This window comes from Xenopus laevis, chromosome 1L, assembly GCF_017654675.1.
Source record: "Xenopus laevis strain J_2021 chromosome 1L, Xenopus_laevis_v10.1, whole genome shotgun sequence".
Lineage (NCBI taxonomy): Eukaryota > Metazoa > Chordata > Amphibia > Anura > Pipidae > Xenopus > Xenopus laevis.
Genome location: NC_054371.1, coordinates 183,240,927 through 183,259,328, shown reverse-complemented (window position 1 = coordinate 183,259,328; position 18,402 = coordinate 183,240,927). Strand labels below are relative to the sequence as shown.

Below are 18,402 nucleotides of genomic sequence, written 5' to 3'. Positions count from 1 at the left end.
AGGATAACACTGAGGTCTAATTATTAGTAGTCAGACAACAGTTATGTGAGCACATCAATTATGAGACACTGCCAAAAGCCCTCAAGATCTAAAAGATTAACAGACAATCATTCACTTTACAAGCTTGCATCATAAAGAATATAAAGAAAGAAAGGGGGTTATGAGAAGGCTTGGCTGTATAATTCACACTCTAAAACAAGTTACTCCCACTTTTCCACTTTCAGGAATGAAGCCCTTGTATAGAAATGACGCACTGCCAGATTGCACTAAAACCATTCACTGGGCCATAAGTGGAGGCAATTATATTAAACTGAAATTTTTTTTCAGGTATCTGAAAGAAGAGCGACATCTAAAAGTTGTACAAATTAGAAGTAAAAATATTGATATAGTTGTAATCTGCTAGGTGGAAGAGGCGGCAGAAGCATTCACAGCCTTATTTTAAGGACCTCTTACTAAAAAAAAAATTCTTAGAAAACTTACTTAAAAAGTAGGGCTAAAACAAATATTGTTTAAAAAAACACAGCAAGAAAAACACCTGAGATCATCCTGGTGCCATTGCATGTACACCCCACACAGAAAAAAAACAACCGCACTTAAAGTAATCATTGTGTTTTCTCAGATCCACAACCATTCTTCTTCTTTCATTTTGTTTAAAGTATGCAGTTCAACAAAACTGACAAGCCCTTCTTGCAATAATTGGTGTACAATTGCTGGGAGTAACTAGGCTTATCTGGTTCCACTCAGACAGCATAAACAAATCAACGCACTGCCCAACCCCCACGCCTTTTATTTTAAGACTCACAGAAGGCTTAGATGTAGTGTCCTTGCAATTCATTACTAATGCCTCCCTGGTAGAAAGAGGGAGTGATGTCACAACAGGCACAAAATCTAAAGCCAGACACTCATTTCCTGTACCTCAGCACCCTATTCTTTAACCTTTTTGTCCTTAGCAGTTGGCTACCAACTTGGTTTTAATCTGTAAACAAATGATTTGCTTTACAATTAGACTATCCATTTCTTTTTCTTCTTCATTTTTTTTGTAGTTGCTTGGCGGTCATCCAATCTACAAGCTCATAGTTTTTTCTATTATTTAATACTCATGATGGTTAAAGGGCAATAAGCTCATTTAGACTTTATAAAACTGTAAGCCATCAACAAAAGCATTTAAAGCTTCTTAGAAGCACTGTGGCTTTTGCCTGCAGAATTAATAATGTAAAAAGAAAGAAATGTACTTGGTTTGGTAAAGTGCTTTGTAGTTACTCTGTCAATTACTGCAAATTGCACACTACGCTTATGCTACTTGAACTATAAAAATCTATTGGGTATTTTTGAAGGGTGTGAAGAAACAACACATTCAGAGTGAAGACTGCACTCGTCGAGCAAATAGCATTTTAGATGGGATTATTTTTTTCTCTAAAAGGGGATGCACATGCATATTTAAAGCAGGATTTTGTTGGAAGGTTTTTGCATCAAGATATGTTTAAATAAACCACATGCATTGTATACATTGCATGATATAAGTGGGATTTCATCTTTGAAAAAGAAAAATGAATTTAGCTTAATTATAGGGTAGAATGGAAAACTCAAAACTTTCATGATAGAAAGTGTACTGAAACAATTTTTTAAACAGAACTCCATACCAACACAACCAAGATAAAAAAAAAGGTTTTACACATATAATTAAATAATGCTGCATCTATAAGTTCTATACTGTATGGCTATCCAGTTTTAAAAAAAATAAAAGAATGAGTATACTAGTGGAAAGCTGAGGGCCCTCTGTAAAAGGTTGGTAACGCCAAGAGAATCTTCAGCACAGCCTGTTCAAATGATTGGGTACTTCTTTCCATGAACTTGCAATGGTAAAAACATATCTTGAGGCAAGCAAGTAATAGGCCTTACAGACCATTCAGTGATGTAGCCTATACATTCTTAGACTGAGTCATCTGTATTTTCCTCACAGGTACTATTCAGCTGACTCTACTAACATATGTCTAGGCAGAGAAAGGGAAGAATGGAAGTTCTATAGATGACAGTTTCTCTTACTATGGGTAATTAGTTTATTATTTTAGTCAGCTATTGGACAACTGTATAATATTTAATACAGTTTTCCTAAACATGTGCAATGATTTATATGTGTATGTATATCTGTGTGAAAGTGGGTCTATAAATTCTTTTAAACATCACACCCATTGTCTTTAGCCTTATGCAAACTCTACAACTTGTATATGCCTGATATCATTGTGTGTAGGTGTAAATTGCTACATCTTGTGTTTGTAAAGTTCTTCACAAAAAATGGCGCTATATAAATAGTAACAGTACAACTAATTCCCAGCAGTTTAATATTATCCCCATGTATAAACACTTTCTTGACTGCCAGGAACACCTTTTAGGAAAGTTTTTAGTAGCTGATAAATTTATCAGTTCATCAGAATGTGTTTTACTGCTTTGAGCATACAAATTATTCTGTTCTAAGGAGTGATAGCAGCAGCACTATTATCAGCTGTTCAAGTTCTTGCTTCCCAGTGAATAGAATTAGTTTCCACACTGGAATGAAAATAAATTGTTAAAACTGAAGTAATGTTTTATCTAGCCTTAGCTGTCATTGCTACTCATTGATTACAAAAGGTTGATAAATATTATTTCAGCTTAGTGTTTCAAAATACCAGCCCACACACTGGTCCTCAATGGCATTTAACTTTTTTTTTTTAAAAAAAACCCTAAATCTAACCAAATGAAGCAGACAGATAAATCGTAGCACTTTTATACTGATGGGAAGGTGTCTAATATGCAGAGCGCTGAAGCATCCCCCAAGTTCAAAATGCATAAGAAATACTGAATGAGATGACATGTGTGTAGTGTCACAACCACACCCAACTTACACTCCCAATGACTTTACAAAATAGATTCTGAAAGTTTTTGTGATATCTCATACAGTATACCATTTTGACACACCCAATGAAATAAAAAGTACCATTACAAGGAACTTGGAAACCACTATGACATTCAAATATTTCAGCCCAGAAAATCTGAAATTCATCTCATGAGTCTCAATCAAGATAAATTTAAAGAGCAGAATGCAGTATTCTATTTTAATTTCAGTGCTATGGACCATAATTTGATGACAATTCCTCATGAATTATAATACAAACCAAATGTGTTCTGTGATTGGCAAGACAGGGTATTGTTAAGGTTTAGTATTTTACCTTTTGTAAGGGTACAATACATATTGTATAGGTCTTCTGTGTGTAATTGCTAATGATATTAGTTATAAATATGACTGCTAAGCTTCAATAGGGATTTACACATGCATATTTAGATTCTGTATTGCCACATTTAAAAAATAGCCCAGGATATATTTTCACTAGCATGGTAATTTGTTATTTTAAAGTGGACCTGTCACCCAGACACAAAAATCTGTATAATAAAAGTCCTTTTCAAATTAAACATGAAATCCAATTTCTATTTTTCATTAAAGCATTCATAGCTGTTCTAAGCTCATTTAAAAGTGTCAGCTGTCAATCAAATATTGTCTGCCACTCCTCTATGCCATGGGCATAGAGGCGGGGCAGACAATTACTTTCACTTTCCATTTAGCACTTCCTAGATGTCACTGCCCTCCCCACATTCCCCCATTCACTTTACCATTTAATTCTGTAGCCAGGGCATGGGGATGGACATCAGGTCCCACATTCTCGTGCACAAATAAGATTCTGAGATGATGCAAGGCTTGCCTTTATAACAGTGTCCACAAAATGGCTCCTGCCTGCTTGCTATAATTTTGAATTCCCAGACTGAAGGAAACAAGATTCAAATAATTTATATAGTGTAATTAAAGTTCATTTTGCTTGACTGATGTGATAAAATAGGATTTTGAATAATTCTTTTGGGTGACGGGTCCCCTTTAACCTCAAAAAGTGGTTAGGAGTAAATTGTTGGTTTTAAATTGTTTTCCGTTTCTTTCATGCTGGAGGTCAAGCTCCCAGTTGGTCGTTGCCATGGAAAGCTCTTTGATTTCCTTTCGCTTACTACTGAGTTTATTTTGCAATGTTTGAATTTAATGGGCTTGATGAAGAGAATAAAATAGGACTCAGAGTTCATTTAACTATGCAGTAAAGTATTGGAGCCTAAGTCTCAAGGACAAAGCATGAGAGTTTCCACGTTTGACAATGAATAGAGGTGATAATCAACAATAGTTCTTCAACAGAACCTGTTATGTTAAATAAAAAAAAAGAATGGCTCAACAATATAGTCACAGATTAGCACTATCGAACTCACATTCTGAGTTCTAAGTGGAAGCCAATGAACTTTTATGGCTCCACATAGTCAAACTTTTTTTTTAATCTTCTATGTATGTCATCATTTTGGTATGATCCTGTTTGAAAACAAAACATATTGGAAAAACAACCTACAATTTTGTATGATATTATAAGGTGTAATTTAACTGTAGTAAATGTTAAGATATATTAACACTTGGAAATAACTAGGACTTTTTTTGACTAGCAAAACCCTAGGGGGATGAAATGAATCTTGGACTGCAATGACTGTAAATGAAGCTGGATACAAATCTAAAAAGGTTGGTAATTCAAAACATGCATTTGCCAGATTATGTCCATTAAGGAAACTATCTGCAATATCCTTCCTTAGTGCATTATCTGAGCAATAAATCAGTATTATCATTGTATTCTGCCAGGTAAGAATCCTTTGATCTAGATACTGCATAAAGATTTGTACTTGAATTATGCATGAATGATACAGTTTAATCAAGTTGATGATAGGAAGGCTCTGTCGGTACAAAAGCATTTGAAGTCATGTCAACATCTGAGAGTTGCATCCACAGCAAAGAAATACGACATGGAAGTCACTTGAAAGCAACTGAGGACTTTCACGGAAAACAGACTCAAAGCACCCAAAATATAAATATTCGAAAGAATTAATTTGTGTAAGAGAAGTGCGTGCAAGTAAAATGTTAGTTATAATGCCGACATTTTCAGTTACATTTTGCAACTAATTGGAAGCAGATTAGGATTTCGCCTCAGGGGAACATTGTCAAACTAGGAGCTAGAGCAAATGAAGAAAGAGGTGAAAGTATCCTGAAGAGCTGACAGATTTACAGTGCTCAAGGCAATAAAAGGGTACTAGATGAAAATGAATATGCTTCACTGTACTGTATGCAGTTCTGTCAGTCACATCTGAGTAATAACAGCATACAGCTAGGAAACAATGACTTAACTCAAAGAGCCAGGGAGGAGGGTATGGGGGCAGGGGAACATCTGCTTGTGAAGCAAAATGAATTCGTTGCAATCCAAACCTATTTGTAAGCATCACAAAACAGAGATAGCATACAACACATTAACAAAATAAGATTTGGTTTATAAATGAAATTAAGAAGAAAAGAAGGAAATGCTTTGAGACATCCAGCACCAATTAAAGAGTGATATTTTTGCAACAGATGTAGACTAAATTTATTACCATAAACAGCCGTGTTATCGTAATGGTTTATCTGATCTTATGGGCCAAATGTATTTTGAATTACCTTTATTGCAGTAATACTAATAAAAATCTGTATAAAACTACAAAAAAGCTCTGCAGTTACACGAGTCTGCAAGGGGATTCATCTGCAAGGGGATTTTACTGGGAACAAGTTACGATCCTGCCTTTGTTATGTTGAATAATCTATGTAAAACATTCATGGTTTCTACTCTTCTCACAAAAAAAGCACTAGCTTTAAGATCTGATTTTATCAGAGATTGTGCTGGCAAGAAAATGAATCCCAGGCAGAACACACAACAAGAAAAGTGCTGCAGCACTGCAGTTATAAGACTATAATAAAGCCCAGATTTGATAGCATTATCCATGTAGTGCGGTGAACCACATACAAACAAATAGTTCTGTATGAAGAATGAGAACCAAAAGACCAAACCCTTCCAATTCAAACATCATTATTGCTTTTTAACATAAGCCATCCAGAAATATCCAGCCAAGAAGGTAAAAGGAAATCCAAAAATAATTTGGTCTAGCTGTATACTTTGTAAAATGAGCCTGCAAGTTGCTAAATAGAGTACTACTCTGTTAACCCTTCTACACCTCTATTGTTTGTCTTAGAGGTTCAACAGAGAGGCCAAGAGTTCAATATTCTTTGAAAATCAAATCATTAGTAGTGCAAAGCCAAATAAAAAGCATGTAGAGGACATCATTTAAATACACACATGTCTTTTGCAGGAGGTTGTACAATGATATAACTGCACAGCAAAGCAATCCTCTGTTTTTGGGATAGCAGTTATTTAATCTGTTGGTTACATATTTCTTATGTGTTTTGTAAAAGGTCCCATACATTATTATGTTAGGCTGCTAGGACAGAAATATTGTCAAAGGCAGAATCAATACATTTTTGCTACAATGTACATGTAAGTCCCCTTATAAAATTGGAATCTTTTTTCATGAAGCCTCACCAGTTCCTATAATATTGCTTATGTACAGATGGATTCATCCACCCTTTTGTGTGTTGCATGTACCATTTTTCAAAGCATTTACCTCATCCTATCAATCTCCCTCCATTATTATTGACTCTACCCTCTTGATTTTTTATCATTGGTTTGCAATTTAAACATTTCACACCAGATAGTTCTAAGACTTTCACTATGAGTGATTAGCAATGTGCCTGCCATTTTACCTTCCCTTTATTCTTCTTCCTTATTAACCTTGCTATTATTTCTACTTTATTGTTAATAAACTTCTACCCATAAGAAGTTACATATTTTTATGTGGTAGATTTGGTCTTTTAATGAAAGAAATGCTATAGTAATGCAATATATACGGTTTCAAAATGTACCTATATAAAATTCAACATATTAAATGAAATTCAACGTGGCCTTCCTGTAATTTGGAATTTTCTAGACAATGGGTTTCCACATACCTGTATCTGCTTGCATGCATGCTTGTTTTCTATAGGTAACTAGACTTACAGCAAACTTTGCGCCTTTGTTTTATATTGTACATAAGATATTATTTGAAAAAAAATGAGGGGGGTAAGGGTCACACTGTCATACACGTATCTACGCAATCTGTGCCCACCATATAAACATATTTGTAAGCGCAATTCTCATTTGTTCTTTTTTAATCCACATCTGCTCAAGACATGCATTAGCTACAAGGCTTCCTTTGTCTGGACACTTTTGCTTATGTTGGAAGTGCCACAAATGTGCAACAAGCACAGGGTGCAGAGTGCATTTTTCACTGAAGATTGGATAGGCACAGGTGCTAAGTGATTGGTGCCTGAGGGGATGCACTTTTGCCCCTTTTAGCAAAGCAGCACTTCCACCTAATAATAGTAACTGAACTCTATAATATGAAAATGGAGCAAGTGAGGAATTGAGAATGTTCCAAGTCTATGATGCAAAGAACTAATAAATAACGAAACTGCAATAATAAAAAATGAATACATTTTAATGTAATTATAATGTTAAAGTATTTAATCTGTTTAGATGCTGTTGTAGATTAGGGTTTTTCATTTTCCTGTGTTGTAGAAAATTATTGAAAAAGCAGTGTCCTTTATAATAACATAACAATAATGAAAAATACTTCCAACTAGAGATTGCAAAATGAGTGCTTCCTAGGCAGATGGGTATATGTTTAAATCTGATTTGTGAAACATCCATTATTAATAGGCAAAATGCTTGCCACCCTCTTATTGGATTCATATTATAATGGCAGTGTTTATAGCTGAATAGAATTGCATTCATGTATTGAGATGCAAAGCATACTGTTCCAATTACCAAGACTACCAAGTGTGAAGGGAGGCGCAATCAGCGTGGCTGATTGTTAACAATAGAGGGAACGACATAACATTTTCAGAGGTGGAAAACGATGTAGATCTGCAATCCAAACTTGAAGTTCCTTAGAACACTACACTCACAGGGTAATTGGGACACCAAAAGAATCATATTTTTGTTGTTTCTACTTCACAAACAAAAAAAAAAAGAAATCAACAATGGAACAAGAGCGTGCCAAAACATTAGTATTTTATAAAGAAGGTTTTAAACATTTATTAAATACATGAAAGTTGTTTTTTTATGAACCTTAAACAGAATAATAGTAGTCTTGCAAGCCTTATCTGCCAATTAACATGGGTTAATTAATGCAGTAATCCATGCTAATGGCTATAGTAAGTGGAGGCTCCAGACAGCATGACATAATCCTTCAGAGTGACCCTTTTGGGTGCTTCTAAAATGATTCCTTCTATATTCGAATATTAAAATGTCGGTCATTTTCCAAAAATCTCCACTGTATAAAATGGCACCACATATAAAAGGCAATATGGATTAATACTCTAATATATTGAAGAAGAAGAAGTGCCCTGTCTCTCAGACTGTATCTCAGACAGGAGACCTTGTTAGTCTTCTTGTTACCAGCTTACTTGTGGCCAAACATGGATGTTTTTATTGCTGTAAAGCACTTTAAATCTTATGGAAGAATTGCAATCTATAAATATTTAAGACTATATAAGATATAAAATCTTATATTTAAGATATAAAATCTATCTGTTTTGTTTTTATGCCTTACTAAACCAAATATGTCAAACAACAAAAATATATATATATATTTGCATTTTATTGAAAAGATTAATTTAAGTAAAATCATGTTGCTGGTAAAATAGCCAATAACAACACCACACGGGTCTTCCTTGTAATAGTTCAGGGATTTGTAATTCATTTGCTAGAACAATGACAATCCCTCCCTGCAGCTTAACCATTAACATGTCTGTTGCCTGTCAGACCACTCAGAGATAATGTCATTTATCTCAGGGTGGCACAAGACCAGTCATTAGCTTCAATAAAAGACCTTAAACAAAGGCCACATGATGTTTTCCTTTTCATGGTTTGAGAGCTGGCTGGTCACAGTTGTAATGGATGAATGACTTACATTTCAAGCAGCTGAATACCCTCCTCCTCCTCCTCGAAGAAAAGGGGGGGAGGGGAGAGTCCAGTAACATTACAATTTTAAGTAGTTGTTTAGCCACTTTCTAGACCACAACACTATACATTACTTTTACTGTGACTGGTGAATCGCATGTAAATATTTTGCGCGGTAAAGAACCCCGGATTATGCCAAAATATAATATAAAATGTAGTACTAAAGGAATTCTCAATGTATTTACACACAGAGGTGTAATCTATAGAGCTGAAAGGTGAAAATATGCCCCAATACAACAAGAAATTGTGAATAATATGAGGCTCCTGTGGTTCAACAAAAACATCTACATTAAGTCAAAGTGATAAAGAGCAGATAGATTTATTGTATGTGAAAGCTATATGCATGTGAAATAAATTAAAACATAGTTCACAGTATGTAGCCTGCCTATTATTGTTTTTTTAAAGATTTATCTTATATCAATTACCCTCTGTTGCATTGCTTATAGTAATCATATTTCAGTAAGTACATTATGTTTCAATGTAAACCGTAATGTTGCTATGTGTGTGGCCATTAGGCAGCATGTCAAATTGATATATCTAAACAAATCTAAATAAAAAGAATTCTGAAATAAATATATTTTCTTCAGAAATATGAAGCTATACTCTCAATATACACATTTCCTGCCATTTTTACTATGCCAAATTTTTTTATGGATATATTTTTCATCTATGGAATCTATTAGGGAATACAAGGAACTTTATTTTCATGTCTTAAGGCCACAAGAAAAACTTGAAGACAAACAAATGAAAAAATCAATGTTGATTTATGCAAGCTTATTAAACACCATGTACAAGGTCTATAAAGTGAGATTATGACTAATCACATGCGCCTAACTAAACCGAGACAAGTATAGATACAAGTTACATGATTGTACTGTACATTATTAGCCAATTTGTCCACGGAATACAATTCTACCATTTCATTATCCTATCTATATTGCAGTTTAAAATCTGCAAAAACACAAAAGAGATAATATTGCAAACTATCACTGACAGTTGCTAAGGACCATTTGCTCAGGAGATGTTAATACTTGTCATTTATGGCATCAATAGGGGTTGAGTTTAGATTGAGTTGGATGAATTTGATAATATGGGTGGGTTTTATTAATAAAATAATAATTGGAGAGTTTGAGGTTTGTCATCTATAAAAATAACATCATCAATAAAACTATAAAAAGACACTTCAAAAGTCTACTGTTCTGGTCAAAACTGGAACAAGTGGCTGCATCATTTTAAACTTAAATTACCAATTTTAGGATTATTTCACACAAGTTAATTTGTCCTGGTTTTGTTAGCAAGATGCCTTTGGAAATGCAATTTTATCCCACAGACTGGACTTGGTTTCAGGTGATAATCACACCTATGTTCCAGACCCTCAGGCTATTTCCATTTCTTAGTATGTGAAGTCATCTGCAATGCATTTAGTAGTTGTAACTAAATAAATAAATAGCAATTTGTGACATTACACTTACAAATGAAGCTTTGTGGAAAACAATCAATATTTATTTTGAAATCACTATTGTCTGTCTTTTTTGTTTCTCTATTTTGTCTTTTTCTGTAGCAAAATTGTGCATTTGCCTACAGAGAATGTGCAGAAACACACAATGTTTCAAACCCCTAATTTTAAATTTGCTCACGCCCTTATTCTATGTATGCAAACTATGTTGCTGAGAATAACCCCTTTGTACTGCAAAGTCAACACTCCACTGGAAAACAAATGCACAGTGCAACAAAAGCTCAAAGCAGCCAAATACAATATAAAACACATTAACAACTACTGATTATGTCAATATGATGCAGGAAATTTCTAATGGCTAAATGTGAGATATTAGGGTTGGCCCTTTAAATGGCTTCCTTTGGTTAAAGGCTTTGTTCCTACTTGTTCCTATGTAGACTCGGGCATTTAAACTAGACATTCAACATCCTTTATAGCCTGTTTCAATAAACTAAATTGGACAGATCATCAAATAAATCAACACTGTGCTACATCAACTACTACATAGCAGAATGGAGTCTTTAGCTTGATCCATTAATAACTACACTCAGGTTGGACTGAAACCATGACAGATAGCATGAATAAAAGCTTAATTAATTTTATGTTTGTAGAACAAGTTTTTATTTCATTCTATATCATTCCCTTAATGTTGATGACATAGGACGGATTATAATAGTGTGTGTGTGTGTAGATACATATATATTTATTTATTTATTTTTTCCCCAATTAATGTTTAAGTGCCAATTCAGCAGTGCAGTTGTAGCTAGATATACTCCAAACATCCTAGATAAAATATCAAAGAATGTAATAGTGTTAGTAAGCAGAGCAAAGAAAGGAAAATATTTGCTGAAGACAACCAGTAAAGAAACTATTGTCATCGGAAATGTTGCTTTACCCTTTGAATGCCAATGTGTCTTTCTTAGAAAAATGCTCTGCATAGCAATTGAATTACAATTGAGTTAATATCTAAAGCCATAAAAATGTAACAATGAACAAATATATAATTCCTTCACATTTTATCTCTGAAGCTGCATTGTAAAAGGAATTATTAAACCAGCCAAGGAAACCACAGCATACTAATCTTTGTTGCCATGACAGCAGCCTTTTGAGATACTGAAATGTACAGATTGCTAGCTAAACAAAATTGTTGAATGTGAACATTTGGCTGAAAGATTAAAAGGCTAAAGGGGACACAAAGGAGTAGAACCTCCCACATTCCAGGAAACTACTGAATCCAGTCGAAAAGAACTGACTCCTTAACCAGTGCTATTATGATCAGTGGATTAGGGCAATTTATTTGGACAGTTAAGACTGATTAAGAAATTACAGATAGAAAGCTATTGTTGACAGTTGAAATTCTACTTTAGCAAAGGTAAACTATGAGCATGTAGTACCAGTACATTTGATGTAGTATTATTATTATTATTAATATTATTATTATTATTGCTATTATTAAGAATCCATGTTTTTATTACATCTTATACAATTGTATTTAATGCAAAAATGTTAATGTACAGCAATCAGTAAAAAAGAAGGCTAAGACATGATCTCATTACTTTGAAATATAACATGAAATTATAATATACTGTATAATATATAGGGATGCACCGAATCCACTATTTGGGATTCGGCCGAATCCACGAATCCTTCATGAAAGATTCGGCTGAATACCGAACCGAATCCGGATCCTAATTTGCATATGCAAATTAGGGTCAGGGAAGGGAAAAGTGAAAAAAAAATCTTCTCTTGTGACGAAAAGTCACATGACTCCCCTACACGCCCCAATTTACATATGCAAATTCAGATTTGGTTCGGCCAGACACAAGGATTTGGCCGAATCCTGCTGAAAAAGGCCGAATCCTGGCCGAATCCTGAACCGAATCCTGGATTCGGTGAATTCCTAATAATATATATAGTAAAGCTGAGGTACTGGATTGACAATGTGATTCTAATAAACCAATGGGCTGAGTTGTATCAAGACTGGTTGACAAAATATATTGTAAAAACAATGAAGGATGCATAAGGTTTCCAGCATTTCATCTAGAAAATCTGAGGGGTAAAAGAAAAGGGAATGAGATAAAACAGAGTTCACTGCCTGTAGAATGCATTTGACCTTTAATTATCAATCAACAAAAGCATTAGTTCCCCAGAGAAACCTTACGCCCTCTGGATAACTGCTAGTATAAAAAACTGCCTCAATGAGCAGCAAGAATGGCCATTCTAAATAACCAGTCCTAACATTTGATTTGCTCATGTGCTTTCAAGCTACTTAGCATTCGAGCAGTTTCAGACAGACTGGTTTAAATCAAAGGGAGGCCAAGAACAGTGCTATCTTGCATTTCTCAAAAAAGCACTCCAGTTACAGGGGAGGATAAAAAGGAAAATTTTCACTAATGTGTCACCAATGCAAGATACATAAAGACACTTCCCCCAACCATGGCAAACAACAGATTATTGTAACCATGTCATTCCTCATTGGTTGTTTATACTATAGCCTGTTGTGCAAACAGAGCTGGCTGTTACATGTAATAAAGATTATGGGGGGAGGGTAATACAGTAGCTACATTAACCCTTCAGGTGTTGAACATGATTTTCCTCCGTAAGCTTAACGGTATTATCCCAACAATAGCTGATACAAGAAACACAGTCATAGGAAATATGTATATTTTTATACAACAGAATTGTAAGCCACTGTCACCCAGAAAAATACATAGCTGGAAACAAAGGTATATGACATTTGCCAAAACAATTCGTTCTGAATGATATACAAGAAGTTAATGAAGAATCCCTGATTTATCTAAACGGTGCATTAGTTACAAACATGTGCCTCACCTTTTAACTGACTTTACCCTGCAGGAAATGTAGGAAGGTAAGAGAGGTCAAAGTTTAACATACTTAAATTCCCTTCGGCAAGGAAAATATCAAAACATGATCACTTCAGGAATGTGATTTGCAGCAAGAAGAGAACTTGGAAAACATTAGCTTAACAGAATCAGCAGGTTAATGATTGTTTTTACTTACTTTTTCAGTTTTTAATTTCTTATTTCGCCTATGGCTTTCTTCTTCATCATCATCATCATCTTCTTTTTTAACCAGTGCTGTGTTCCCCATAATCCCTGAATCAACTGTACTCTTTGCCATCTCTCCAGCCAAACTATTGCCACAGTGAAAAGGACTGCCATTCCCAGAGGCCTTTCCACTTCCAAATCCATACAAATGCACAACAGCTTGGCTATTCACTCCAGTGTTTGCATGCGCAAGGTCATACAACTTATTACTGTTGTCCTTTCTTGATTTTCCAGAATCCTTATCCCTTTTTGAGCCCCTAGTGCTCTGACTTTTCCCTCCTCCTGTTTTTTCATCTTTCAAAGTTTTATTACATGAAGTGTTTCCATTAAGGCCAGCTCCACCACTATTGTGGCCCAGTGTTGCACTCATGCCAACTGTGGATGCCACTTCTCCAAGGCGTCCAGCCTCTTGCTGTCGTTTGGCAGCCCCAACACCAATCTCAGGAATTCCATAAAAAGATGCAGAAGCCAAAGACTTATTAACATCCCTTGAAGTTTTACTCCTTTTCACTTTTGATTTGCTAGTGTCTTTGTGGCTGTTCCCTTGAGGGCCAGATGATTGCTGTTGAACAGAAGCAAATTTGAGGCTGTCAGCTAATGAAGAGGAGGTAGAGTTAACTGCTCCACTTGATGCCAAGCCATGGCCACTGTCCTTGGAAGTGCAGCTGCTACTTGTTGAATTACTCATCTCAAATTTCTGTCTGTCCTTCTCCAAATCAGCATCCAAATCTATAATCAAATTTCCCACACCGATTTCCCAGTCATCACCACTGTCATAGGCATCAACTGCGTTTGTATCTACACTTTTCCCTGCAGTAGAAATGCTTATTGACATCCTGAAGATGAGACGTGTGGCATTAAATTCCAAAGGAAATGCGTTTGAGAAAATGGGAACATTCGTTTATCTTCAATGTTTATCTCAAAAAGAAAAAAAAAATTAAATCAATGAAATCCAAATCATTGACCCAAAGTATTCCAAAAATAGATGCTGATTGTCTTTGTCTTGGGAGATTTTGACCCCCAATAAATGTTCAATAATTTTTCTTTAGTTCAATTACACCTCCTGTGGGGAGGGAGAGAAATAGGTAGGTTTTACAAGATGGTAAAGCTCAAATGAAGTGCTAGTCAGGTTAAATTCTACAATTTTTAAAATGTATCTCAGATAACATAATTTTCTTACTTATTGATATTTGGAAAAAAAATAAACACACATACAATTTAAAAAATAATTAAAGATCATAAAGCTGTGGAGGAAATATATTCTATACCATTTGTGGTGCTTTGAAAATGTTAAAATCCGATGTCCTAAAAGGGGTCAAAAAATGCAAAGTGGTCATGCAGAGGAGAATTGTGTGTTAAATATAGCACAACAGTCTGTACCGGAAACTGATTAAGACATACACTTTAAGTGATCTGCACCAAGGTGGCCTCAGTGACCACAAATGAGCCAGTGTTTGACAAAGATGAGTTAAGGGAATTTTACAGGGACAAGCATCAAGCCAACATCAGCATGACTATAACAAACAGATACATCGCTTACCTTACTCCTGTTTTGTCTTTTTAGCTATTAAGGCCACCAACTCAAAGTCCTTTAACCACCTAGTTTCAATAAAAGCTCCGTGCCTCATTTTACACCACCAGTGATCAAGCAGACCGCAAGTCATGTGTATCTAAGATAAAGGGTAAACGTGCCATTGAAAAGATCCCCTGTTACTAAAACATCTGAATGCTCTTTCCTCTTTCTTGTGAGTCTTCCCTTCTTTCAGTTTTACAGCTGGAGATTATGTTTCACACAGAAGACACAGAGGGGGGAAATGGTTCATCCTTTCCAAAATACAATGTTAGCCAGGCAGGGGGAAAAAAATGTTTAAAAAAAATAAAATGAAAAAAGTTTTTCTTTCTGTGTGTATGTGTCTCCTTCCAACTACTTCAGTCACGTCTCTCCTTAAAACAGAGATTTCACAGCCATCCTGATCAGTTAAGTAATGATCCCAATGAACAAACCTACAGGCGTCCGGTTGTAACAAGACAGAATGTGCTAACATCGGGATAAATTAGTGAAAGGAGAGAGAGAGAGAGAGAGAGAGAGAGAGAGAAGAGAGAAGGACTGAAACTCTGGTCTGGATTCAGCTCTTTGCTTAGTCAGGAAGTGGCATTTCCCACACCCTCCCCCATCCACCAGTTTTCCTGACAAATCTGGTTTCTTGAATAACACTTGAAGGGAAAAGAGGAGGAGGGGGTTGTGGGTTGGAACAGTGATGAATCTGTGATCTGATAAACCTATTATCAAAACATTTTTAAGTGTGACGTTCAGTCTTGAAAGGGATGTGAACCTTTTCCTCTGCACACTGCCTTGTGCCTATGCTGCATAGGAGAGAGAAAAAAAATCCTCTGTGCTTTAAGTGTCCGTACGCAATGCCTAACCCAGTAATCACTCTGACAAATGTATTACAGTGTTGCTCCAAGGGAAGGAAATGTTAAAATGTATTTGTATTTTGTTCTCTGTCAACACAACTACATTACTCTTGCCTATGTGTGTGTGTATGTGTGTGCCTGTGTGTGTGCTAGCCAAATGATCTCTGAGCATGCTTAGTATTTTTAATTAGCTGGCATTCCCAGCTAAAAAGCTGTAATGAATTGTTGATGGATTGGAAGGCTGGAGTGGTTTGTCAGAAGTGTAAGATGAGGTGTGGGGGAAGGGAGGATCAGCAACAACCATCTCTATAAAAGCAGCTATATTGTTGCAGCTCAACCTTTTCCATCACGTGAGGATCAAGAACTCAATTGCTTGTCGTGACGTGAGAACAAAAAAATGGGTGACAAGGAAAACAACACACACACGCAGAAAAAAAAACCCCTCATCTTTAACAGAAGAAAAACCTTCAGTGCTTCTACTCTCCCTTATTTCCCTGGTGCAACTATTCCGTGTGAATGCAAAGCATTTCTTTCTGCAGATGTAGATCTGGGACTGGGGATAAAAAAAAAAGAGCAGAAAAACGTGTTTCGCATGCACAGGGGAATGGTGCATGTGGGTTTATAGAGAAATGCTGTGTGTTTTGTAATAAAGCAGAACATTCAGTCCGTCGCCACCTGAAAAATTCATCTTCAACCTGTAAATGAATAGGGGGGTGGAGTGGGGGTTGAAGAGTGTGGATAAACTTTGCCTTTGCTTCCACCAAAGCCTTCTGCAATGAACTCAATTTAAAATCTGCTTTTGAAATGTTAATTGCACATAATCCCTGTGTAAGCACTATTTGAACTGAGCTCATTTTTATAGGTTCAGTATTATAGTGACAGAGGAGGGGGGGGCTGCGGTATTTAACTTGCAGCACAAGGTAGGCTAGAGAAATAGCACTGACTGGGTGAAATGGCTAATGCAGGGATAGGCAGCATTTCTGGACTACAGCTTCTATCTATCTATCTATCTATCTATCTAATATCTCTTCACTCTTTTCACCCATAAGTGCTCTAAAACAAGCATTTCTTTATGAACATAACATAAATCATAATCATCTTGTCACAGCATTGCACACAACTATACTTACGATCAGATAGGATAAAGATGACCTTTGCTTCTAAGCGCTTTTTATGGTGCAGTTTTTTTTTACACCTATTTTGTGTTAATTTTTCTTCCTGTGCATAATAGAAGCCAATAATTCAATGCCTGGGCTTCTTCCTAATAAAAAGGCCATCAATACAACTCGCTGGGCGCCTACTTACAATGGTGAGAAATCAGAACTGAAAAAGAGAGAGGGAGAATTGAGCTCTGTCTCTACCTGAAAGGACTTTTCTTTGTTCCAAATGCCCTTTCGCATACATCCAATCAGAGGGGAGCATTTGTGGAACTGGGCTTGCTGATTGGATGCATGTTTCTTTAGCTTGAGTGGGGGAGGTAATGGGAGAACAGCAGAGAGCCCTCTGTATACACATAATAAACACACAGGCAAGTAAGCGAGAAAGCTGAGCCTTTAGAAAAAAAAAAAAAACCTTGCAGCACTAGACTCATCATGTTCCTAACTGAATTAGTAACAGTTTAACACACAAATCTGCTGAACACAAAAGCGCCTGCCTGAATACAGTACTGAACACAAGCAATTAACTAAAAGAAGTGGAATGTGCAATAATTTTGGCCTACACATTAAAAATAGAGGTTAAATAAGTAACAGGACCTGCACACATTACATTATTTCTCTTGCGTAGATCAAATGCACTCAGTGGCACACTATATAACAGAGAGCGGTTTCCATTGGCAACCAAAATATTTGACTAAAGCAGCATACTAATTAGGCATGCTATTCAAATTGATCATGGGAGACGTTCCAGCCTTAAAAGATTTTCAGTGTTGAAAATCACCATGATGAAAAAAAAAATAAGGGAATTCATTATTAAGCCTCCTTCAGTTATTTTAATTTACTAATCATTCTGTTTCAGTGCGGACTTTATACGTTTATTGAAATGTTATGCAATTGCAGTGTGGTGGTCGAATGCTAAAATGCAAGTAGCAAAATGTTTCAAGATATGTGTAAAAAAAAAACAATTGCTTTCATAGATTTAGACAATAATTGTCAGCCAACTAGATGAAAAGCCTCTATATTCACCAGGTAAAATAAAGGGCTGATTGCCCTCTGTGGATATCTGTGTTGCTTGTTTCATTCTCCATCCCCTGTCATTTATTCTGTTTCCTTTAATAGCATTGTAAAACCTTGCATAAATTATACACTAGTGTGAGACAGATGAGTGTGAGGGTTTGCCACAATCATCTTAAGCTCAAAGATATGGGTTATGGACATTTCTCCAGATGAGTTGTTGCCACGGTAAATAAATAGCATTAAAAAACCAAAATCCTCACTAATCTTTTCCATTGCAGCCT

General features: G+C 35.7%; 1 protein-coding gene across 4 annotated transcripts in view; it reads right to left on the bottom strand.

Moving 5' to 3' along the window:
- Positions 1 to 17,257, bottom strand: part of LOC108717283 (zinc finger protein 608) — a 62,844-nt gene extending 45,587 nt beyond the window's left edge. Inside the window, exons 1-2 of one of the 4 annotated variants that reach the window (XM_018264173.2) lie at positions 17,078 to 17,257; positions 13,486 to 14,595 (exon numbers count right to left, since the gene is read on the bottom strand). In XM_018264173.2, coding sequence (XP_018119662.1) covers positions 13,486 to 14,367 — 882 coding nt within the window. In that variant the 5' untranslated portion in view covers positions 14,368 to 14,595; positions 17,078 to 17,257. Of the gene's footprint in view, positions 1 to 13,485; positions 14,596 to 15,072; positions 16,069 to 17,077 lie in introns of those variants that run through there. The other 3 variants (XM_018264172.2, XM_018264174.2, XM_018264175.2) reach the window with 3 other exon arrangements.
- Positions 17,258 to 18,402: the final 1,145 nt, after the last annotated feature.